This window comes from Ziziphus jujuba, chromosome 2 (genome assembly GCF_031755915.1).
Source record: "Ziziphus jujuba cultivar Dongzao chromosome 2, ASM3175591v1".
NCBI lineage: Eukaryota > Viridiplantae > Streptophyta > Magnoliopsida > Rosales > Rhamnaceae > Ziziphus > Ziziphus jujuba.
The window spans coordinates 3,827,963-3,852,007 of NC_083380.1; the positions used below are offsets into that span (position 1 = coordinate 3,827,963).

At 34.8% G+C, this 24,045-nt stretch overlaps 2 protein-coding genes and 1 long non-coding RNA gene across 22 annotated transcripts; all 3 read right to left on the reverse strand.

The window, feature by feature from the left end:
* Window positions 1–1,277: 1,277 nt before the first annotated feature.
* On the reverse strand, window positions 1,278–4,498 carry LOC132799214 (uncharacterized). Of its 20 annotated transcripts, none has more exons than XR_009635537.1 (5): window positions 4,264–4,498; window positions 3,546–3,667; window positions 3,328–3,447; window positions 2,130–2,934; window positions 1,278–1,809 (listed from the first exon to the last, which is right to left on the reverse strand). XR_009635537.1 is itself a non-coding variant. In XM_060814066.1 (5 exons), exons 1-4 carry the CDS (start codon window positions 4,429–4,431, stop codon window positions 2,625–2,627), a joined length of 720 nt encoding a protein of 239 aa, XP_060670049.1. In that variant the 5' UTR covers window positions 4,432–4,498; the 3' UTR covers window positions 1,278–1,809; window positions 2,595–2,624. The 20 variants fall into 20 exon arrangements, 10 of the variants coding, with proteins under 10 accessions (XP_060670049.1, XP_060670048.1, XP_060670055.1 ...); XR_009635536.1 differs by having other exon boundaries at window positions 1,278–1,819; XM_060814066.1 differs by having other exon boundaries at window positions 2,595–2,934.
* Window positions 4,499–5,083: 585 nt separating this feature from the next.
* Window positions 5,084–8,266, reverse strand: LOC132800460 (uncharacterized). Its single transcript, XR_009635571.1, has 3 exons — window positions 8,004–8,266; window positions 7,744–7,910; window positions 5,084–7,397 (listed from the first exon to the last, which is right to left on the reverse strand). It is a non-coding gene; the product is annotated as an uncharacterized LOC132800460 (long non-coding RNA).
* A 3,342-nt stretch (window positions 8,267–11,608) lies between these two features.
* On the reverse strand, window positions 11,609–13,059 carry LOC132800658 (disease resistance protein RGA2-like). The gene is made up of 2 exons (XM_060814865.1): window positions 12,757–13,059; window positions 11,609–12,709 (listed from the first exon to the last, which is right to left on the reverse strand). Exons 1-2 carry the CDS (start codon window positions 13,057–13,059, stop codon window positions 11,609–11,611), a joined length of 1,404 nt encoding a protein of 467 aa, XP_060670848.1.
* Window positions 13,060–24,045: the final 10,986 nt, after the last annotated feature.

Here is a 24,045-nt window from a genome sequence, read left to right on the forward strand (position 1 = left end):
TTAGAAATTTAATGGTAACTGCAACTTAAGTCTAAAGAAATTCTACCATCAATTAGGAAGAAAACAGATTAGATAAAGAATCTTACCCCAGAAAAAAAGATATAAATGATCGAAATTTCCGAATAATTAAGTTGAACTAGTTGATGTACTAGCCAATGATCAGCCGCCACGTATAAAGTAATAAAGAAAGCAGGAAACTTTGGTTTATAAATTCACTTTTCATTTTTCAATCTTGTTTGGTTGAGAGCAAAACAGATTAACAACATAAGGGCTTTATTAACGTTAAACCATAGGGTAAGTAAAGTTATTATTAGTTAGACAGGAAAAGTTAGCCTTCGATGGAAAGTATATTCGTAATTATCAGTATTTTCAAATAACCTTTTTATAAGTTGCTCGTTTTTCATTTTACAGAAACAGATTACTTTTCCCAAATTCTCCTAAATTATAATATGTATAGAAAGAGATAAAAGTTTGTCAGAATTTTTTTTATTAGTCAAGTGTTTTAAAACAATGTGACCAGACAGAGTTTTGAACGTTATCCATGATCTTGAAAGGTCATAAACTAAGCCATCAGACTGTCCATTGGTACAAAAATTTATAGCCATTAAAGTCAAGAATTCTGTTCATGCCTGATCTTGTAGCATCCAACGCGTTTTGAAATGATACCACCAACCTGCCCATCACAATGTTTTGAATCATTCATTGATCCAATCATGAACATTAACACTTAGTTAAAAGGCACTTCAATGCCACATCAGACTCTCATATTGTAAAAGTTTAAGAAAACCTTGTCACTACGCCTATTAAACCGTGCCTACAGTATTATATATTATTAATCAATGGTTGGTGGCAACAAATCCCCTGAAGAATTTCTACCGGTAAGTAGGAGAAGATAAATAGGAGAAGAGATTAGATAAAGATCCCACAAAATAATCGTAATAAATACTAACAAAGCAACCAAATGTTTAAAGGACAGCTCTTGAACTTTTTCTTTCTTTTGTTCAATTCTGGTTAAACTGGCTGACCTTTTTTTTTTTTTTTTTTTTTTTTTTTTTTTTTTTTTTATCCCTTAAAATGAATGGCTTTCAATCCCTTAGATATGGGGAGACTATATTGGAGACAAATAAAGCAAAACCAAATAAAGAAAAGGAATCTGTTAACAGCATCTCTAATTAATCTAAAATTAATCAACTTTCCAATAAACATTAACATGGAAATATAAGATACATAATTTTTTTTTTTTTTTTTTGAAAAAAGATGGAAAATGGTCTTCAAAATCAATAAACAAAAGGAATCTGTTAGTATTCTCAGTTCACAGCATCTCTAATTAATCAACTTTCCAATAAACATTAACATGGAAATATAAGATACATAATAATTTTTTTTTTTTTTTTTGAAAAAAGATGGAAAATGGTCTTCAAAATCAATAAGCATAAGATATATTAACAGTTTATATGAACGAAACAATAACAACCATACAATTGTTAAGGCCACATTGAACATCAATTTCCTAATATTTAACAGCGTGATCTGAATTACTTGTTGAATGTCCACACTCTGATGTACCTGCTTTCTTCATCCAAACAGCCAAGAAAGAGAGTGAAAAATGTTCGAGCACTTCTGGAATTGCTATCAATGCAGGTATCTTCTGAAAGCCTTCTTCCTTTGGATCATCCAATGTCACCATTTGTGCTTTCAGAACTTGATCTTTTGCATTCCAAAACAATGCTGGAAACAACTTCACCTGTATTTTGGTTCAAAAACTCCTTGAACAGCATATATTCCGCCAATGAATGGGTTGATTGTCATCTGGAAATAGCTGTACAGAATTAATATTCATAACCAAGTACCAACAAAACCGACAATTTATCAAAGTATAAACGAAAAGCATTATTACAGTTAGAAAGTACACTCTTAAATAGAACAGTAGAATTTCATCTTTACTCAATAACAATTGCTACCTAATCAAAAAGATAAAATATTAAATATAGAACAGGGGATGTGAATATGATTTATGCTATTTAAGTTACAATGATTGTTTACAAGGTGAATGATATATATTATTTTGCTCATGTCACACATGCATGTAAAATTACAAACAAGAAATTGGTTTGTTCAAGTTGGCTTACTCTAATCAAAATCAAAGGCAAATAGAAGAGCTCTCTGGATTTGAATACAAATCTTCTACGCATTTTTTCTAAACCGGAAGATTTGTTACAAGAGGGAAAATAAGTATTGAGCAGATTAGGAGTTACTCCACATGACATGCAGATTGCGTATGTGGGAAAATAACTTATCACCTACACCAGCAAGAAGTAAACCCCTCTTAATTTGGCAATGATCCACTCAACAGAAACCAAGTTAAGATAAAAATAATATCATCACCACAAACTGATTATCGTGGATATGTAACTTTAAATCTGCTTAAAATCATGGGGTGTGAAAATAGAATACAAAGCATAAACTTTAATGAGCCCTGAAAGTAGAATACGATCTACGAAATTTTTTTTCGAACAACTAACAACCAATTTGATAAAGATTTCGTGTTTAACATTATTGTTCACTTGATAATTGAATTTGGACAAGGACATTACACAGCAGAATAGCCTGTCCATTAACAAATATCAATAACACCCTCTTGCAAAGCTAATCCATGAAGTTCCACTGAAAGCTTCTCCAAAGTCCAAATATAACTTCAACGATTCCCCCGAATTAGTAGAACTGTTGTATTGGAAACACACATGAGACCCGTTTGCCACTGCTTGTAGCAGATTTCCAGACGACAAATCATACAGGATAAGGTTGATGAAGGAAAAAGATGGTGCAGAGGATGTTGTACTGGAAGGAGAAACAGGCAAGGCTTGAGCTGTGTTATGGACTGTAGAAAACCAAAGAACACTTGCAGCAACTTTAGACCTATCCAGTATCGCATTCCTTCCCCAAAATAAGAAAACCCCATTTTTATTGTCAAATCGAATTTTCAAGAGGAGAAGAAAGGTAATAAAGAGTACCAGGATTTACAGATACCAAGCAGCGAATGAGGCCGAAATGATACACCAAAGTATATACACCCACAAACTCATTATTGTATATGTAACTTTAAATATGCTTAATAACCATATATGATGTGTGAAAACAGAATACAAAACATAAAACTTTAATATGAGACCTGAAATTATAATATGATATATGAAAATATCTTTGAAGACACAAGCAAGTTGATAAAGATTTCACCTTTAACAATGTTTCTGTACTTGATATATATATATATATATATATATATTTATTTATCTATATTGGAAAAAAATGTAAATTCAAGAACATTACCCAGCAGAATGGCCCCTCCATTGATCAATATGAATAACACCCTCTTGCAAAGCCAATCTATGATGTTCCATGGCAGCATCCTCCAAATATAACTTCAACGGTTCCTCTGAATTACAAGACCTATTGGAAGCACCCACAAGACCTATCAACCAGAAAACTTTGATCTGCTGAAAACTTGTTCTGTTGCCTTCCAAGACAATGCTAGAAACAATTTTCACCTGCGTTCTGGTTCAAAGATGAGTGAAAGATGGAAGGAAGCCAGACAAAGATGAAACAACAAACAACGGGAAAACATCTTCTCGCCTACACAGCCAAGCAGTAAGCCCATCTTCATTCGGTACTGATACACCCTAACAGAAATCAAGTTTAGATAAAAATGATGTCTTCCCTGCATAAAACAGAGTATGCATACACCCACAAATTTAATAGTCTTTTTTTGCTTTTTATTTTATTTTTTTGGTCATGAAATTTATTAGTCTATCTGTAACTTTTAATCTGCTTAAAATCATATAATGCCTGAAATTAGAATATGATATATGAAAAACTCATTGATGATACAAGAAAGGATTTGATAAAGATTTCACCTCTAGCATTGTTGCGTACTTGATAATCGAATTAAAAAGAGAAAAAAAAGACAGTAAGACTCAATAGGAGGGCATTACCAAGCAGAATGCTCTCTCCCTTGATCAATAATCAATATAAAGAACACCATCTTGCAAAGCCAGTTATGAATTTCAAATATAACTTCAGCGATTCCTCCAAATTACTAGACATATTCGAAAAACCCACTAGACCCACTGCTGCTGCTTGTAGTAAACCAGTTGCAGCAACTTAGACTTATTCATAATCGTATTCCTTCACGAAAATGAGAAAAAACCCATATTTATTATCGACCCCATTGTCAAAAAGTACAAGCAGAGAGAGAATAAAGAATACCAGGATTTGCAGACGACAGAGCATCGGACGAGGTCGAAGAGGTCGAGGAAGAAGAAGATGACGCAAAGGATGTCGTGCTCCAGGGAGTGAGTGAACTGTGGTCTGAGATAATACTGAGCTTCTACTGCTCTGCCTCTTTTTCTTGTCTCCCACTGCAGTATGATTCATCGCTGCACCGTGGAGCGGAACCAAATGAGAATGGAAGGTGAAATAGGCAAACTTGGGCCGTCTGGTTTGGGCCGAGAAAATCAAGAATAAGAGTTATTAATTATTATTATTATTATTATTATTATTATTATTATTATTATTTTCGATGAAATGGATAAAAGAAATTGTTTTTCCTTTTTTTTTTATTTAAGTACTTTTTTTTATTGAAGTATTAAACTTATGTCCTACACATTTGATATTAAATAATTTTCGTTATAGAGTTTTAAAGATTCTATTTTTTATTTTCTTTTGACAAATCATAAAGTTGTCTTTATTTTTTCTACATTTAAAAAAAAATATATATATATATATATATATATATATATATATTTTTTTTTTTAATTCTCAATAAAATTTGAATATGGTTAAACGTAAATTTGAATATAAAAATAAATTAATGACAATTTATATAGATTAATGGAAAATGTAAATGGATATGGTCCATAGTGACGAATTTCATACGGATAACATTTGGCATATAAGATATAAAAAACGGTGCTTAATGCTCATAATTCGGGTAGTTAATTAGTTAGGTAGATGCCACTGATTAAATATTTGCAAATGACTGCAAAAATGTAAAAGAAATACAAGTGAGATTTATCCCCATTAACTTAACAGCAAATTATAGGATAAAGAAAAGAAACAATATATATATATATATATATATATTCACACAACTGTTACCGTAGGACTTCCCCATCACATGGTTGGTGACAACTATTAGATCTGCATGTTCATATGTTCTGATGACTGTATATGGTTGTCTTCCACCAAATGATAAATGACTTTTTCATAGTAGCATTTACCAATTGGTAAACGACATTCACATAGTAGCATTTTTGTACATATATATATATATATATATATATATAGTTTTTCTAGGGAGTAGACGTCTACATACATAAGATAACATGTTCATGTTACCTTAAACACTCTCTTATGCAATATGTTGTTTGAGGTACAAATTTTCATATATATATATATATATATATATATGTATGTATGTATGTATATACAGAAATCGGACCTAAACAATACAAGGCACGAATATTTCCCATCTAGATAAGCTCGCGGATGCAAGCAAGCTAAGCTCGGAGACCGTATCTATCTTCCTCAATTGTTTGTGATAGGAGAGGGCATTCTGTAATGCATAGATCTTCTAAAGAAGTGAGAGAATACAGCTCTTGTGGTAGTGTTGCCACTATATAACATCTTTCAAAAGTCAAAACTTTTGAGTGCTAAGAGTTGGGTTATCTCTTTCAGCAATGAATCTAAATTGGGACAGTCTAAAATGTATAGTCGGCCTAAAGAGTTGAGACCATGCATCTCCTCTGGCAGTGATGCCAACTTGTGGCATTTTTCAATAACAAGAGTCGTAAGCGATGAGAGATTGACTATTCCTTCAGACAATGATTCCAAATGGGACATTCAGCTATGAATGGATGATCCAAAGAGGAGAGACTTTGCAGCCCTTGTGGCGGTGTTTCCAACTTACCACATCTGGCAAGAGTAAGATTTTTAAGTGATGAGAGACTGCTTATTCCTTCTGAAAATGGTTCTAAATTAGAACATTCTTCATTGATAGATGGTTTAAAGACATCAAAGAGATGAGAGATTGCTTATCCCTCGCAGCAATGGTTCTAAGCTGGGGCATTTATTGATCTGTTATTCTTCTAAAGATGTGAGACCATGCATCCCTTCTGGCAGTGATTCCAACTTATTACACCATCCAATACGAATATTTTTAAGTGCCAAGAGGTTGGCCATCTCTTGCGGAAGTGTCACTAAATAGGGGCATCAGATGATATCTAGACTATCAAGTGCTGAGAGGTTGCCTAATACCTTTGGCAATGATGTCAAATTGGGGCAGTCTCCAATGTAGAGTTTCTGCAACAATGATGAGAGGTTGGCTATCTCCTTTGATAAATTCACTAGTTTGCAACAATACTTAATATCAAGACTGAGCGGAGGTGAGAGGCAGAATATCAACTCTAGCATTATCTCTAATGTAGTGATTGAAGATGTTACTTTTCCTTCAAAATTGCAGCCTCTGATTTTGCAGCATCTCCCTTCAAATTAGGGCTCAACATCTCAGTCAATAATTTTCGTCCCAAATTATTAAGGCAGTACAGTTCAGCAAGTCCTGCAGCATCTTTCAACTCAGAATTGATGTCTGCTATAAGAAAATGATCTAATGTGATAAGAGAAGTTAACCCACCAATTCCAACAGGCATATGATTCAATCTATTGCATCCATTATTTGCCGAAAGATGTCTTAAGTTTATCATATACTTCAAATTTCGAGGCAAGCTCATTAGCAATGAACAACTAGTGAGAATCAGTGTTTGCAAATTTTACAGTCTTGTTAAGAACTTGGTAGCCCCACCATGTTATTACATGAAAGATCAAGATATCTCAAGTGCTTTACTTTATCAAAACTATTTGGTAATATCGCCATTCTCAAATTCTCCAATCCAAAACCCGTATACACTTTTAAGTTGGATAAAATTGCGTCACAACTCTTTTCGCTAACACTGCCTATTCGTTCTTCTAGATCGAGAAAGGTGTGTACCAGCTCCTTTCCTTCAAGAAAGGACATTATAAATTCTGATGACTTGCACATAGGTTGAATATCAAAAGATATACGACGAATCTTTTGATGAAACTTTTCATTCTTTGGATACTTGTCTATTATGATGCTATGTTCCCCTGCCACTGAAATTGCAAGATCATGCATTTTACACTTCTTTATGGTGCCCAATTCATCTTTTCAACCTCTTGAAAAAAGGATCTCCCAAGTTAATGTACAAAATAACCTAACCAATATCTTCCAGACATTCATCTTGGTCAGAAGAGTTGACAAAATCTTGTGCCACCCAGAGTTGATCAACTTTTGCACATCAATGACATGATCTTTCAGAAATAATCTACAATAAGCAAAACAATGCTTCAAATAAGAGGCAAGACAATCATAACTTAGCAGGAGTGTTGGTAGAAGACCAGTCTGCTGGAACCCAAAAAAAAAAAAAAAAAAAAAAAAAAAAAAAAAAAACTACTACAAGACCTATCTGCTGCTGCTTGTAGTAGGACAGTTGCATAATCGCATTCGTTTAAGAAAATAAGAAAAAGCCCATTTGAAAAAGATTTCACCTTTCAACATTGTGAATTAAAATTCAATGAAGACACAACCAGCAATTTGATAAAGATTTCACCTTGAACTTTGTGAATTTAAAAAAGGAAAAAGAAAGCAAAAAATCAATAAAAGGACATTACCCAGAAGAATGGCCTCTCAACTGATCAAAATCAATATCACCCCTCTTCCAAACCTATCCTATGACGTTCCGTGGCAACCTCCTCCAAACATAATTTCAATGATTCCTCCTAACTGCTATGCATATCGGAAACACTAACAGCAACTTAACACTCACATAATCGCATTCCTTCATGAAAATAAGGAAAAAAAAAAAAAAGCATTTTTATTGTCGAACCCATTGTTGAAAAGTATAAGCAGAGAGACAGAGAATAAAGAGTACCAGGATTTGCAGACGACAGAGCATCGGACGAGGTCGAAGAGGTCGAGGAAGAAGAAGATGAAGCAGAGGATGTCGTGCTCCAGGGATTGAAGTGTGGTCTGAGATACTACTGAGCTTCTATGTCTCTGCCTCTTCTTCTTGTCTTCGATGGGAGAGTGGTCCGTAACTGCCATTGAGCGGAACGAAGTGAGATTACAAGGCGAAAGGGATGAACTTGCCTTGTGGTTTGAGCTGAGAAATTCAATAATGATAAGAGTTATTAATTTTTTTTATTATTGCTTATTATTATTATTATTATTATTTTGGATAAAAGCGACAAAAGAAGTTGTTTTTCTCCCTTTTTTTTTTTTTTTTCCTTAATTGAAAGTTTTAAACCTATGAAATTAAAATTTCTATTACTTTTTACTTGTATACACTATATTTCATGTATTCAGTTATATCACGTTTTAGTGTTTTTTTACATTTCATAACAAATTTGATATTAATAAATAATTTTCGATATAGAGTTTTAATGTTTTTTTATTTTTATTTTTTGCTTTTGAGAAATAATCTGTTTAAATTGTTTGGAAATTTTTCTACCATTTTATTAAATTTTATAATTTATTATTTATTTTAAAATACTCTATAAAATACAAATGGTTACATGTAAATTTGAATATAAAAAATATCAATTAATGGAGTCAATGAAAAACATATAAAATCAATAATCAAGGTGCTTGCCATGATCCTCAGAACAGAATTTGAATAGCTAACTAGCTGGCAAGATGTCACTGGTTAAGCATTTGCAAATGACTATAGAAATAATGAAAAAAGACGAAGTGAGATTCATCTCCATAAACTTTAAATGCAAATTAAAGCATAAAGAAAAGAAAAATATAAAAACGGACCTGTGTACAAGTTGGACAGCAGCTAGCGGCATGAATGGGTTACTCATCTAAACAAGCTCCGGCGATGCGAGCAACCTTAGCTTGGAGGTCGTATCTATCTTCCTTGATTGTTTGTGATAGGAGAGGGAATTCTCTACCGTGTAGTTTCTTTAAAGAGTTCAGACGACGCAGGTCTTGTGGGAGTGTTGCCACATCTTTCAAGAATAAAAAATTGAAGTGGGACATTCATCAATGAATAAAGTCCTCAAAGAGGTGAGACCATGCAGCCCTTGTGGGAGTGATGCCAACCTATCATATCTTATAAGATAAAGGCATTCAAGTGATGAGAGATTGTCTATCCCTTCTGGCAATGATTCTAAATTGGACCAGCCTAAAATATCTAGGTAGCTTAAAGAGATGAGACCGTGCATCCCTTGTGGCAGTGACGCCAACTTAGAACAATGTCTGATTTGAAGATGTTTCAGCGATGAGAAATTGATTATCCTTTCTAACAATGATTCTGAATTGGGACATTCTTCAATTTTTAATTGGTGCAAATGGATGAGACCATGCAGCCCTCGTGGCAGTGTTTCCAACTTATCAAATCTTGCTAGAGTAAGACGTGCAAGTGATGAGAGAATTGCCTATCCCTTTCGACACCGATGCCAATTTATCACATCCATCAAGAGTAAGATGTACATGTAATGAGAGATTGCTTTTTACTTCTGACAATGATTCTAAAGAGAGACATCATGAAATGTTTAGATAGCTTAAAGAGGTGAGACAATGCATCCCTTGTGGCAGTGATACCAACTTACAACATGCCTCAATAGAAAGATATGTAAGAGATGAAAGATTGCTTATCCCTTCCAGCAATGATTCTAAATTGTGGCATTTAGAGATGCCTAGTTTGGCTAAAGAAATGAGACGATGCATCTCTTCTGGCAACGATTCCAACTTATCACAACTTTCAATGCGAAGACTTCTAAGGGATGAGATATTGGCCACCTCATGCGGAAGTGTTACTAAATTGGGGCATCCCCGGATATCAAGACTGTCAAGTGCTGAGAGGTTGCCTATTCCCTTTGGCAATGATGTCAAATTGGTGCAGTGTTTAATGTGGAGTTCCTGCAACGATGATGAGAGGTTGGCTATCTCCTCTGGAAAATTAACCAGATTACAACAAAAAATAATGTGAAGACGTGTAAGTGGCGAGCAGAATATCCCCTCTGGCAAAATTTCTAAATCCTCCGTACGATGAAGACGCAAGTAGTCCAATCTGGAAAGAGGGATGGTTGGGGCGGAGGAATTGAAAACTGAATAATAATAATAAGAAGAAGAAGTAGATTCTAATTCTAATGGTGGTGTTAATGAATTAGGTGAAGCAACTGCTTTCATCAACATTGCAGTTTGTTGTAATGGTATAAAGCTAGTTTTATAAAGATGTAAATTTTCGACATTTGGAAACAACGGCATGGAAACTAGGTTAGGGCAATCATATATGGCCACATGCGAGAGAAAAGGGAAAAAAGGTTGGCTTCGGTTATGGTGTCTCATGGTGGATATTGTTGTTGGTGCTAAGCCAATAGACCCACTCCTCTTCCACCATCCCTTCAGATTTGGACAACAACTTATTTCAAGCCTCTCTAGGCGAGGGAAGAATAGCTTTCTTGAAGCCCATGAATATTCACTTTCCAAATTAACATACTCTAGAGCAGTTAATGAAAAAAGTTTAAGTTTCTTGAGATGACTCATCGACTGATCCAAGGGTGGGAGGTATTGGAGATTTTTACAACATGATAAATGTAAACTCACAAGATTACTGAGTCAAGAAAGCTAACTTGCAAACTTTACACCCACATACCTCTCCACTCGGAATGCTTTTAGGTTTGGATGTGGCTGAAGGTCATCCAGTAAGATTTCATCATCCTTTGCAATATCACAACCATCATCTCTATCATTATTTCGCTTCCACATTAAATATAGGGACTGAAGATGTTGCTTCTTTAAGATTGCAGCCTCTGATTTTCCGGCATCTCCTTGTAGATTATGGCTCAACATGTGGATCTCAAGTTTTCCTATCAAGTTATTAAGGTGGCTTAGTTCAGCAAACCCTGAAGCATCTTTCCACTTTGACTTGTTCTTCGCCATGACGAAACGATCCAATGTGCTAAGAGAAGTTAACTCACCAAGTCCACTAGGCATATGAGTCAACTTCTTACATCCATCTATCAAAAGATGCCTTAAGTTGATCATGTATTTTAAATTTCTAGGCAAGCTCAGCAGCTCTGTACAACCAGTGAGAATCAGTGTCTGCAAATTGTACAGTCTTGTTATAGAACCTGGAAGCTTCTTCATCGAATTGGATGAAAGATCAATGTATCTCAAATGCTTTACTTTATCGAAACTATTTGGTAATGTCTCCATATCCAATCTCCCCAAACCCAAGGCCCGTATACACTTTAAGTTGGATAAAATTGCTTCAAAACTTTTTTCACTACAAGTGCCAACTCGTCCTTCTATTTTGAGAAAGGTGCGTACCAGCTCCTTTCCTTCAAGAAGGGACTTTGAAATTTTGATGACTTATGATCAAATATAGTATCCAAAGATATATGGCGAATCTTTTGATGAAAAATTTCATTCTCTGTATGCTTGTCTATTATGATGCTATGTTCGCCTGCCACTGAAATTGCAAGATCATGCATCTTACACGTCACTATGGTACCCATGTCATCTTTCTCAACCTCTTGAAAAAAAAGATCTTCCAAGCAAATACACAAAATAACCATAACCAACATCTTCTAAACATTCATTTTGGTCAGAGGGCTTAACAAAACCATGTACCATCCAGAGTTTTATCAACTTTTGTACGTCAATGACATGATCTTTCAGAAACGATCTACAATAAGCAAAACAATGCTTCAAATGAGAGGCAAGACAATCGTAACTCATCCGAAGTGTCGGTACAAGATCACTTATGTTCTGAGTTAACTTGGCAAGCCTATTAATCTTAAAGGACACCCAGTCACTCTCTAGATTATTGCCATATAATATACTTCCGATCGTCCTTATGGCAAGAGGAACTCCTTTGCACATTTCTACAATCTCCTCTCCTATTCTTACAATGTTTGAGTTATGAGGTTTTTGTCCTCTCTCGAATGCCACTTTCCTGAGCAAAGACCAAGACTTGTTTTTGTCTAGACCTTGTAACTCATATGGCTTATTGGTCTGCATCATTTGGGCAATGTCCATGTTGTGGGTACTTATTAATACTGCACTACCACGTGAACCATCCATTAGCAAGGTTCTTAGTTTAAGCCATTTTTCCCTATCTTCATTCCACACATCATCTAATACAAGAAGATATCTTTTTCCACTTAGCTTTTCGCGAAGAGATTTTTGCAGCTGATCTAGATCAAGGCCTTGTTGTACAGAACCATTTATTGATTTAATCATTTTCTCAAGAATTATTTTAAGGTCAAACACATCAGATATGCAAACCCAGATTTGAAGTTCAAAACGTTTCTCAACCATCTTATGATTGAAAACTAACTGAGCAAGTGTTGTTTTTCCTAGTCCACCAATACCGACTATGGGAAGGAATGAAATATTATCCTTATCTTGATCAGAATCACAACCCTGCAAAAGTTCAATAATTTTCATTTTATCATCATCCCTCCCAATAACTTCCTCACCACGCACAAAAGAGTGAGTCTCTCTGTTGATATATTCAGTACTATATGTCTCTTGGGTGAGTGTTACCGGTATCAGTGAACTTAAGGTGCTATCTTCCTTAATATCTTTAAGTGTCTCCCTAATTTTTTCTAACTTACGAACCATCTTTAAACGAAAGCAATTTGGTTTGAGTTTGAGATGAAAACTCGTACCTTTTTAGTCATTCTGTTCCCAGGCATCAGTTGACGCCCCAAAGCTTTAGTTTGAAATTCGTCCAACAAGTTATCAATATCTTCGACTGCATCTTCAAGCCTCCCAAGCCAGACTTTGACTAGATTATTACTGACCCGCTTCGCCTCTGCATCAAAAATTACAGCTACCAGCACCTCCATTGTTTTCCCAAGCTTCTCAAACTCCTTTTTGAGACCCCAAAACTTTCCAATCTCCTTGAAAGCTTGAGTTCCCAACTTTACTATGATGGATGACACAACATTAGACACAACTCCTTCGGCCATTACTTTGAACGGTGAGAAAAACAGAGAAAAGCGTGGCTAACTTGGAAGGTTCAAATGTGAAGTTTAGCAAATGGTTTGTCTTTGGAAACGTTGAGGGTGTTACTGCCAGCATATGAAGAAAAAATGTTTCTATGTGAATGCAAAGTCAACAAAGTATTTGTCCAAAAAAAGAAGAAAAAACAGTCAAATAAAGAAAATAAAAAAATAAATAATAATAATAAAGGCACCAATAAATAAGGTGCCCTTAGAAATATCTTCAATAGAACAAAGACTAAAAAATGTCGCTGAATAATACTACTGTTAATGTTGATATGCTAGCTGATGTGGTACGGTCATTGGAGGATAGTAAAATTAGCACAAAGTTTTATTTTTTATTTTTTAATTTTTTTTATTTGGTGGTAAATGTAAAATTAACAAAAAGGTAAATGCCAAAGCTTAAAACTTTTATTTTCAATTAGAAGGTAAGAAAGTCGGATAAACAATATAAAAGGCTTTGGGTATCATTAACTCATAATAAGTTAAGAATGGTTTATATTGTTAAGTTAATTATTCCGAGTTTCAAATTCATATTAATAATTTGCATTGAAATAACCTCTTTTTTCCATTTTTCTTTTGGAAGATGGAGGTCCTCTTTTCAGAGGTCAAAGCTCATTGGAAAGTAGATTTGCAAATCTTTTCATCCATATTGAATGAATTAATAGGTTACTTACAGAAACTTTTAACAATAATGGAAAAAAAAAAAAATTGCAATAATCTCTCTTTTACTCTGTATTCTTATCGGTTTTCACATAATTTTTTTATATGTTGCAACTTTTTTTGTTTTGCAGGCATAGATCACTTTTCTAAAATTCTCCTTATAAAGAGAAAAGGGTTTGTCGTATTTTTTTTTTTTTTTTAGGTGTCCTTTGGTACATTTATTTATTTTTCCTTTTTTTTTTTTTTTTACTAAAATATGTGTAATTTTTTTTTATTTCAAATATTTATTTATTTTAAATATTTGTTGTTGTTAATTATTGGTAATTAGACATCACAAATAACTAAAAGCTTGAAGAGGGGGGGGGGGGTGTGGGGTGTGGAATCATAAATTGCAAATTGAAAAACATTTCAAATTGTTTTTAATTTTGTCTTTGTGTTTGTAAGTCTTTTTCTCTTAAATTTTGTTATTAATTGAGATATCTAACAAATTTTATTTAACACACCTCATTTTTTTTAAAAAAAATTAATAATAAAACTCTAATTAACATAAACTAATAATTGAAAGAAGTAAACTAAACACCATGAAGTAAAAGAACCAAACCACATGACTAGACACCATAATCTTGAAAAGTTGTGGACTAAGCCATCAAACTATTATTATCTATCGCTACAAAAATCGATATCCTTTTTAAACTCAAGAATTCGGTTCATACCTGAGCTTGCACCATCCAACACGTTTGGAAATGTCATATGGCCCACATTTGGCCATTACATGGTTTCCAGTCATTCATTGTTCCAAGCATGAAAATCTTGAGAAAAAAAGTTACTTCGATGCTAGAAGATCAGAACGTCATCTTGTATAAATTTTAGAAAAATTTGATACTAAGGACTATTTAACATGTGGCCTCAGTTTTTCCACTTATGTGCTCTAGATTTTTTTTGTGGATCCATTGATTTGGAGAAAAGTCTTTGAAAGTGAAATGAAAAGTATAATTTTATGAATAATTGATATAATCGTATGGTAGCCTTAGCTATCTGAGAGGGAACCTGGTTAGAGCAAACATAACTTGCCTTAAAACCGTGTGGACCTATCTTAAGCCAATAAACCATTTATGAAAATTAAGGACAGGGGCTATCTCTAGAATTTGACAAATTGCAGACGTTCGCAGAACATCTTGGTTGAAAATTCTTCCCTAGATTTTTTCTGTATTTGAAATGGCTTATTACATTTGGCAATTATCCGTTTTCCTTTTCGACTTAAGCCATTTGACTTCTCTTCGAAGAATATTTTGCAATCGATCTATGTCAATGCCTTGTGATTCGACGATTTTCTCCACAATTGTTTTCAAGTCAAACACATAAGGTATGAAAACCCACATTTGCAGCTCAAAGTATTTTCTAACCATTTCATCACTATAAACAAGCTGAGCAAGTGTGGTTTTCCCTAAGCCACCCATACCAACTACAGGAAGGACAGAAACATTACCATTAATATCTTGACGATGAGAATCCGTACCCAACAAAAGTTTAATAACTTTGCTTTTGTCATCATCCCTCCCAAATAACTTCTTCTTCTAGAATAAAAAAGACTCCATATTCCCTTGTGAGACTAGAGTTACTAAAGAACCAAAAGTTCTGCCTGGTTTGATATCATAAGTGTCTCCCTAATCTCATTGATCTTAAAGATGCACCCTTACTCGAAAAGCAAACTGGTTCGAGGTTGAGAAGAAAATGCATACCTTCTACATCATTTGTTTGCCAGAGGATGTTACTCTACGCCCCGAAGCTACCACAGTGTCAACTTCGTCCAACAAGTTATCAAGAACGTAAATAGCATCTTTGAACCTCTGCAGCCCATATCTGACTTCATTGCTATGGTTCTGTTTTGCCTCTGCATCTCGGATTACAGCTTAGAGTGCAGACATTTTGTTCGCCATCTTAATCTCCTTTTTGAGTCCCCAAAACTGTACCATCTCTCTGAAAGCTGCCGAAGCCAATCTTCCAGTGATGGAAGTAACAATATCGAAGAGAACTCCTTCTGCCATTAGTTTCGGGTGGTGGTTGAATATTGTCGAAAAGGTTTTACAGGGGAAGTTTAGTTCTGTTTTTGCTATGGAGAAGATGAAGATGAGACTGAAAGCTAGAGTAACGTTATTGTCTAGCCAAATCAAATAAAAAAATGGATGTGCATGTGAGAATTTTATAAGCTAATCATTTTAATTGGGAGTTCGAAAATATATAATAGAAAGTTGGCATTGACAATTGAACTGAAATGATAAACTACTTCCTGAGTATTAAGCTGTTGATGCACTGACCATTTAATCAATAGCCACGTATCAATCAAGCAGGACACAACACTGATTAAAGAGTCTTCGGCCATTACTTGGACGGTGAGAGAAGACAGAGGAGGGGTGTGGCTCAATTACTTTGAAGGTTCAAATGTGAAGTTTAGCAAATGATTTGATTTTTGAAAAAAAAAAAAAAACTTTGGGTGTTACCACCAGCAATTATAAAGAAGATAGGCAGATCCAAACCCCATAAATAAATTAATAATAGTAATAATTAAGATGACCACCTTCGAAATTTCAAAAAAAGTTAGTCATATATGATGAACTAGTTGATCTACTAGCCAATTTAGTCAACAGCCACGTATAAAGAATGATGCATGAATTTTCTCTGCGTGGCATTATATTTTATTACTAGTTGCAAGAGCAGGCCATATCTGTTTGACTCAGCAATTGATTAGATTGTGTGAACATCTCTATATGTATAAATGTCCTTGTTGATCTGCTAGCCACGTATAAAGGTTGATGCGTAAGTTTTCTCTCCGACTTCAAGGCCTAGTATGTTGTTTACCAATTGTAAGTGCAGGCTATATCTAATTTTGCAGCATCAAACGCGTTTTGAAAGCATTTCAAAAAACTTGGTCTCACGCATTCCAAATTTTGTCACTTATACTGATTTGATTATTGGCCACTGTAAAGGTGGAGAAATTGAAAAAGGCTTGTCTGTATCTATGCTAGAATGAGAAATAAAGTGGAAAAGTCTGCCGTGGATAATCACTTTTGTTTTCCAGTAGCTCCTAATTCCATATAGAACTTTTTATTTTTGAAATATGTGGCTTATGGTTTATAAACTTTATTATCCCCTAGTTTATGGTGATCTGTGGCATGGACAGGTTCTGCATTTGGTAAACTTTAGGAGACTGGCAAGTTTAGGAGGTTGTCTATTTGGTTAACTTAGAGACCGGCAAGTTTAGGCAAGTCCAAGTGCTTGTTTTGACATCATCACCTCTTATAGAGTCGCCATGACTTAAAGATGTTTAGTAGCTAGGTTGTGTTCTTTTTTTAAGCATCTGTAGATCGTTACTTGGATGCATATGTATGTTCTTTGGTGAGAATCATGATGCATGATTTGGAATCTTCTCAATTAGATTAAAGAATCTTTCGCCTGCTCCTGTGTCATTCCCATGAGCACATTTATTCTGCTGTGTTTTCTAAAGTTATTTATTCTTGTGGTTTAGATAGGTCTAAAGGATGTGAAGCTGTGGCATGGAGTTTGTTTGTTTTAGCATTTAGTTCCATATTTACTATAAATTAATTAATTATCCTAAAAGTTTCATTCCATTTGTTGTTTTTATTTTTGTTATATCAAGTACATATATATTCTGTTAAGATACGCCAAGATCTAAAAGATGTCAAGCAGTGGCAGGTAACTTATTTTTGTTTGTCTTACCATGTAGTCTCATGTTTACTATAATTAATTAGTTATTCTAAAAGTTACACTTCAGTTTCTGTATTATTTTCTAATAAATCAGATGAATTTCTCTTGAGAATCAGAATGAGTGTCATCTAGTTAGTTGGATATAATGTTGTTTCCTTAGCTGTATACTGTGGATTATGTTAGGTAACTTGGGTGAAAAAATAGGAGATTTTGTTGTGTTTTGAGAAGAAGAGATTTGGTTTGTGCTTTGTAACTAGAGCCATTCTTTTGTGCTGGTTTTTACTCTGGTACAAGTGAATTGATAGCTTGTATGATTTATTTGAAGTTGGGAATAATTGGTAATCGTTTGTCATGTGCTTAAGGTGCAAGTTTAATAAAGTGGATTGTGTATAATCCATTAGTATATGCTTCACTGTTATCATTTATGAATGTTGCATCATTAAGTTATTGAGAATGTTTATATTCGATTCTAAGGAAAACCTTATGTTTGGATGCATGGGTATGTATTGCAGTCCTAGTAATCTATGAGTCTATTAAACAACACGATTGCTTCTTTAGGCCAAATGTTGATTGTGGATGGCTTTATTGATGTAATTTGGATTGTGGATGGATTTATTGATGTGGCATTTATTCTACCAATGTGTTAGGGTTGTGGGTTATGTTAGAAGTATTTTAGGAGTGCCATGGTTTTAGGTTAGGCATGATTTTTGAACCTGTCATTGTCTTTTTGCGTAGAACAGTAGTATCATTTTGAACTTGAATAAATGAACTAACATGTATACCATTTGTGTAACTAGATCCACAAGTAGGATGAATATCGTTATATCTACATGACAACTGTAGTCATTAATTTTTCAATGAAGTGATTCCATTATTTTCTTCAATGAAAAATTTCTTTTGATAAACTAGACACAAGCAGAAGGCCTAAATGGTATTCTTCCTCCACCGACATCGTGGATGACCTCCATCTTTCTTTGGGCGAAATTCCCCAAAATCCTTCCACCAACATCGTGGATGACCTCCATCTTTCTTTGCTGGAAATTCCCCCAAATTGTGAGCTCGGTATTGTCAGGGATGCCACTGAACGCCAAACAACTTGTTGCTGTATTTTCAAATACATAAAGAATTCCAGTGGGATCTAGTTCTAATGTGATTCCATCCACGAACACAAAACTTATCCTCGGAATGTATATTCGTGTCTTACCCATCAAGTCGTAGCAGGTATCCCCTTTACTACTGCTTGATGGCAACAATGAATACCCAACATTTCTTGTGGTTACTGAATTAATGAGGGTGCCAGGGGATTGGTGGAACCACAGGAAATGTAGGAGTGTGATTTTGTCCCTGCTGATGATAACAATTCATGCAGGGATGACACTTTGTCCATGTGAGATCGCTCCCTGTATTGATTTCAAAAGAAAAATGCACTCTAGGTATCCTCAGACCTACGGTAACTTTAAAATTGTATGTAACATTCCGTCTCGAATCACACTGGAAATTTTCGCTTTGATCAGGTTTGACTGCCATTGACCAAGCAAGGTCAAATTTTGACTTTTCTTTGGATAGAATTTTACATATATCGACTCGAGTTTGTAGACTAGTAGCACATCGAAAACTGAGCTATGGTTTAAAAGTTATGAGCGAAACAATATGCAATACAGACTGGTTAACAAGTCTGGAGTTGACTTTTTATTTACATAAATTTTGATGTTGATCTATGTGTTATATGAAAGTACTCATTGAAAAGAGTTTTAAACCGGTGGCACGTTTAATTTGGAGCCTCAATTGAAAAGTTAAGAACCTATAAAGTTGTATATGAGTTTTCCAAAATTGACTTTTATTGAGTAGTAAAATAATTGAGGGACTTCTTAAATTATACCACGTGTCACTACTTGAAAGTACTACATGTCATGAGGGAAGAGGGTCATGTGTTGCCATAGAAAGGTGCCATGTGTCACCATAATTTAATAATAAAAGTATAAAAAAAATACATATATTGATTTTATTATTATTTTCTATCTCTTTCTCTTTCTCTTTTTCTTTTTCTTTTTCTTTTTCTTTTCTTTTTCCCTCTCCCTCATGTGACACTCCCCCCCCCCCAAAACAAAACAATTTCTCTCTCTTCTCCCTCTCTCTCTCTTTCTCTCTCTCATGCACGTAACTCTCTCTCTCTCTCTCTCTCTCTCTCCCCTTCTCTCTTCCTCCCTCTCGAGTTTCTATCAAAATGAAATTTGTCGACTACCCATACATTACACGGGCCAAATAGGGAGGAAAGGGGTGAAAAGCCTGGCTGGCAGCTGAAAAATCATGGCTAATCATCACTAGACGCGCCTAGATTAGGTTCTCGCTGCCGGCCATGGCAAAGCCGATTTTCCAGCAATCCGACCACTATCCAGCCGAATTGATACCTTTTTTCCATCATTTTTGAACCTCCTAAGCTTAATTTTGAAGTCTATTTCACTCAATTCCCTGCTGTTTGGAGATACAGCAAAATTTGAGCCAATGGAGGTTAGTAACAAATTCTCTATCTCGTTAGCTTTTCGTTGGTACCTTGTTTGTGAAGTTTGGTAGAGTATTTAAAAAGATGTTATTTTTGGAATAAAATATCATTTTTTAAATGTAGGAATATGAAAGATGCAAATATTTAATATTTAAATAATTGTTATTTAAATTAAAATATCAAATTTATGTTGAATTGAATAAGTATGGCCTTGAATTGTTATTTTCAAAAATTTAGAAAATCTATAATTTTAAATTGGTGTTAAACTATTGTTAAATTTACTGTGAGGTTATGATATATAATAAAATGTATCTTTATATATTTAATTATATGTGAGATTGTATGTGGTACTAATAATATTTTGATATAAATTGATTTGAAGGTTTGAGAAATTAATTATATTAAATTATTGTGATAAAAAATATATAAATTATTGTGATAAAAAATATATTTATGCCTTTAGATATTTATTTATGCATGAATATGAAATTATGGTGATAAAAATTGAAATATTCAACCTGCTGTATTTGTGATGATGGATTACAGAAGAATATGGAATTTTGTGAGACTATTAAAAGTGTACAAATTTGATTATATTTTATCAAATTTTGATATTTTATATTATTATAAAATTTTATAGTTTTTAAAATTATATGTTCTGTACTATATTATTGATAAGTGCACAAATATATATATATATATATATATGTATGTATAAAAATTGCTGTCAATTCCCCAAGTATGCTAGTAGCATATTAGGATCACCTTGGTAAAAAATAGCCACAAAAAAAAAATAAAATAAAATAAAATGACAAATTTACCTATAATAGACTATAAATTGCATTAAAAAGTCAAAAATGTCCATTAAACTGAGCCAAGAATTATGAGACCCTTTTAATTATATGGTTTTACTCATTAATGCATCGTTTGATATAAAATGCCTGTAAATATTAAAGAAGATGCGTTTATTAAAAATTGAGGTTGATTTATGAGAATCATGAATATTAATATAAGGATAAGACCAATTTATATTGTTTCTCAAAAGAAAAATCTAAATATGCTTATTGCAGTTTTCTCTCTCTCTCTCTCAAACAAAGAGAGAGATAAGAAAGGCAATAAGCAACTATTAGGAAATTTAGTTAGCTATTTTTTTATGAACATTCTCAATTAAAGTTACGAATATAGTTTGTTTTCCCCTTAATACGAGATGTTAGCACATGATGATGATTATTTTACACAAAAAGTTGATGCAGCTGGAAGGGTTGGGTTGAGTCAATTACAAAAAATGATAGCTGCAATGCGGATGCTTGCATATGGATGCCCAGCTAATTTGCTCGATGAATCAAATTGGAGAGAGCACTGCAATTGAAAGCTTAAAGCGCTTTTGTGATGGTATAATAGGAGTTTTCGAAGAACAATACTTAAGAAAACCTAACAAAGATGATGTTGCAAGGCTATTAAAAGAAGGTGAGGATCGAGGATTTCCAGGTACACTTGGGAGTTTAGACTGTATGCATTGGCATTGGAAAAATTGTCCCACAGCTTGGCATGGAATGTCAGGACCCGTCCAAAATTCCTTACTGGAACCCTAGACAAGCCCTGATCCCAGGGAAACCCTACCGGACCCTCCAATGGAAAATACGGTAGAACCTCCCCTAAGGGTTGGACTTGCCACAAATTTCCTGCACCAAAAACACACTTCTATATTCATCCCCTTATTCCTCCCACGTTACTACAATATAATTCCACAAATTTGCAGCACTCCAAAGGAATAACAGTAAATCAGTGCATAATTAATACTAAATGTCCAATACCGTATACAGAGTATTGTACAAACAAATAAATATGGAATTAATACGATGACAGATAAAAAAGTAATACAAGATGAAGAGGAAAAATGGAAGAAAATGCTCCTTGGACTTTCGGCAATGAACTGAGACGTCGAGTTCGCCCTGGACGATCAACGTCTCCCAACCTGGACCTAGGGGAATGGAATTTAAAAATGTGAGATGCTAATCATCTCAGTGAGTGACCCTAACTACTGTACAATTTTAATATTAATAATATAACAATAAAAGGAATTTAATTAATTAGTACCAAACAATTAAATAAATAAATAAATAATAAACATTTGAAGGTAATAATTTCTCTCAAAACCCTTACTATTCACTCTATTGGAAATGTTCCCCTTTTAAAACATTTTCACAAAACCTGTTATTCGTATTTCCCGAAAACCAAGGGATCCATTAATTTAATACATAATAGATAAATACCCAAAATATAAATAAAATATAATAAATAATTTTTGAACACTTTGGGGTTTGAAATTTCTATCTGAAAAATTTATACTTGACGCACCACACCATATACCAGTGATGCCCTCCGATACCAAGAGTTCCGAGCACCGACTGGCAGGGAGGTTAAAGAGAGAAACTTGCATACGACGCTTCGGCGTTCCGACAGCGCTGCTGCTGAAACAGTCATCCCCGCCACGGAGGGGGGCAGCTATGGCCAATATCAAACTTGCCTGCCCTCGGTCCAATGGCAACTCACGGGAGACATAATAACTTGCGCGCTAATCCACATACACACCAGAACACCAATACTGTATGAGTGCGTCTAAAATAATTATTAAATTTCTTATTACCGTACCGATTTTTCAAAATCACCGTGGGAAATATACCAGTTTTCAAATTCACCATCCCACATTTTCTTTTAACATTTTCGGTACGAAACCATCGATAACGATATACAAATAATTTTTCTCGTAACGTGATGTTCAACAAATAATATTCCACGGGCATAATTATAAAACTTAAACCACCAATTAAACCAAATAATTTTCTTAAAATATTTAAACCAATTATGCCCAAAAATAATATTAAAATCCAGATATGATTTATTACTGAAAATACCTTACTCATGCGTAATAAATAAAATTAAATCACAATAAAATAATAATCAGGATTTCTTGATAACCCAAAATTCCGTTTAGCATCAATGGGTATATATATAAAAAATAATACATTTTTCCCAATTATATTAAATTCCACCACATGAGCAAATTCTAGATATCAAATTAACACAACATAAATATAATTAATTGCCCAAAATAGTTTTCAAGGTGGATCACTCACCTGGAACACACAATTAACCTAAGATCCTCCATGGGATAAATTTCACGACGCACACATGCTCCTAGAACAACAATTCACACACAGTCAAATAAATTAATATTTTATTCGAGTAAATAATATCCGATACCCGGAGGGTTAAACACAAACGTTAACCAAAATTGACGAGTAATATACCAAAACGAAGCTTGAGTGACGAAGATTACAAATCCGATCTTACTTCCCGGAGATCGGACCCGAGGTGGTCGGAATCTCGCCGGAAAGCTTTCGGGATTCAACTCCTTGATTCTCTTAAACCATCGCGAATTGGAGGAAAAGGACCCCGGATTTGGATTCAGGGGGTCGGAATTAGTGGGGAGGGACTGGAGACAGAACTGGGTACTCGCCAGAACAGGGTTTTCCGGTGAGCCGCCGCGGTCATCGGCAACTGTCCCTAGCGGTGGCGCGTCCAGTGGCCGATGGCTGAGATTTTTGAGGGTTTTGTAGATCGAGGGGAGAGGGTTCCAACGGGACTGGCGGTGAGGCAAACAGAGGCCGGACGGCGAAGAGATCTGGGTTTGAAGATTTTCGACCCCTCGCTGAAAAATACTCCGATCCCTGCGCGTCGAAGGTCCGGTGGCTGTGAAATTTGGTGGGTAGGCCGGAATTCCCACGGGTGAGAGACTGGTCAGGCGCGTGTAGCTTGGGATGGCCAAAAACTGGGCAAATCGGCGGTGGCCGGTGGTGGAGGGGAAAAATGGCCGTCGTCGGAAAACGCTCCGATCCAGGTGCATCGCCGGTCTGTTGGCCGTGAAATTTTGGGGTTTGGCCGGGAATGGGGAGACGCTCCCCTCTAGCTGGCGCGTGTGGCAAGAATCGGTCGAAAAATCTTGCAACTCCGGTGGCCGGCGATTTTCTCTCTCCTTCTCTGTCTCCTCTCTCTCTTTCTCTCTC

What these genes read in the sequence shown, in the direction of transcription:
- LOC132799214 (XM_060814066.1), bottom strand. Translation starts at nt 4,431, where the DNA reads ATGAATCATACTGCAGTGGGAGACAAGAAAAAGAGGCAGAGCAGTAGA. An exon ending in TCTGTCGTCTGCAAATCCTG is followed by an intron (nt 3,668 to 4,263) that starts GTATTCTTTATT and finishes AGGGTGTATCAG; the next exon opens with TACCGAATGAAGATGGGCTT. An exon ending in TGGAGGGGCCATTCTGCTGG is followed by an intron (nt 2,935 to 3,327) that starts GTAATGTTCTTG and finishes ATTTTGGGGAAG; the next exon opens with GAATGCGATACTGGATAGGT.
- LOC132800658 (XM_060814865.1), bottom strand. Translation starts at nt 13,059, where the DNA reads ATGGCCGAAGGAGTTGTGTCTAATGTTGTGTCATCCATCATAGTAAAG. An exon ending in GGAACAGAATGACTAAAAAG is followed by an intron (nt 12,710 to 12,756) that starts GTACGAGTTTTC and finishes TTTCGTTTAAAG; the next exon opens with ATGGTTCGTAAGTTAGAAAA.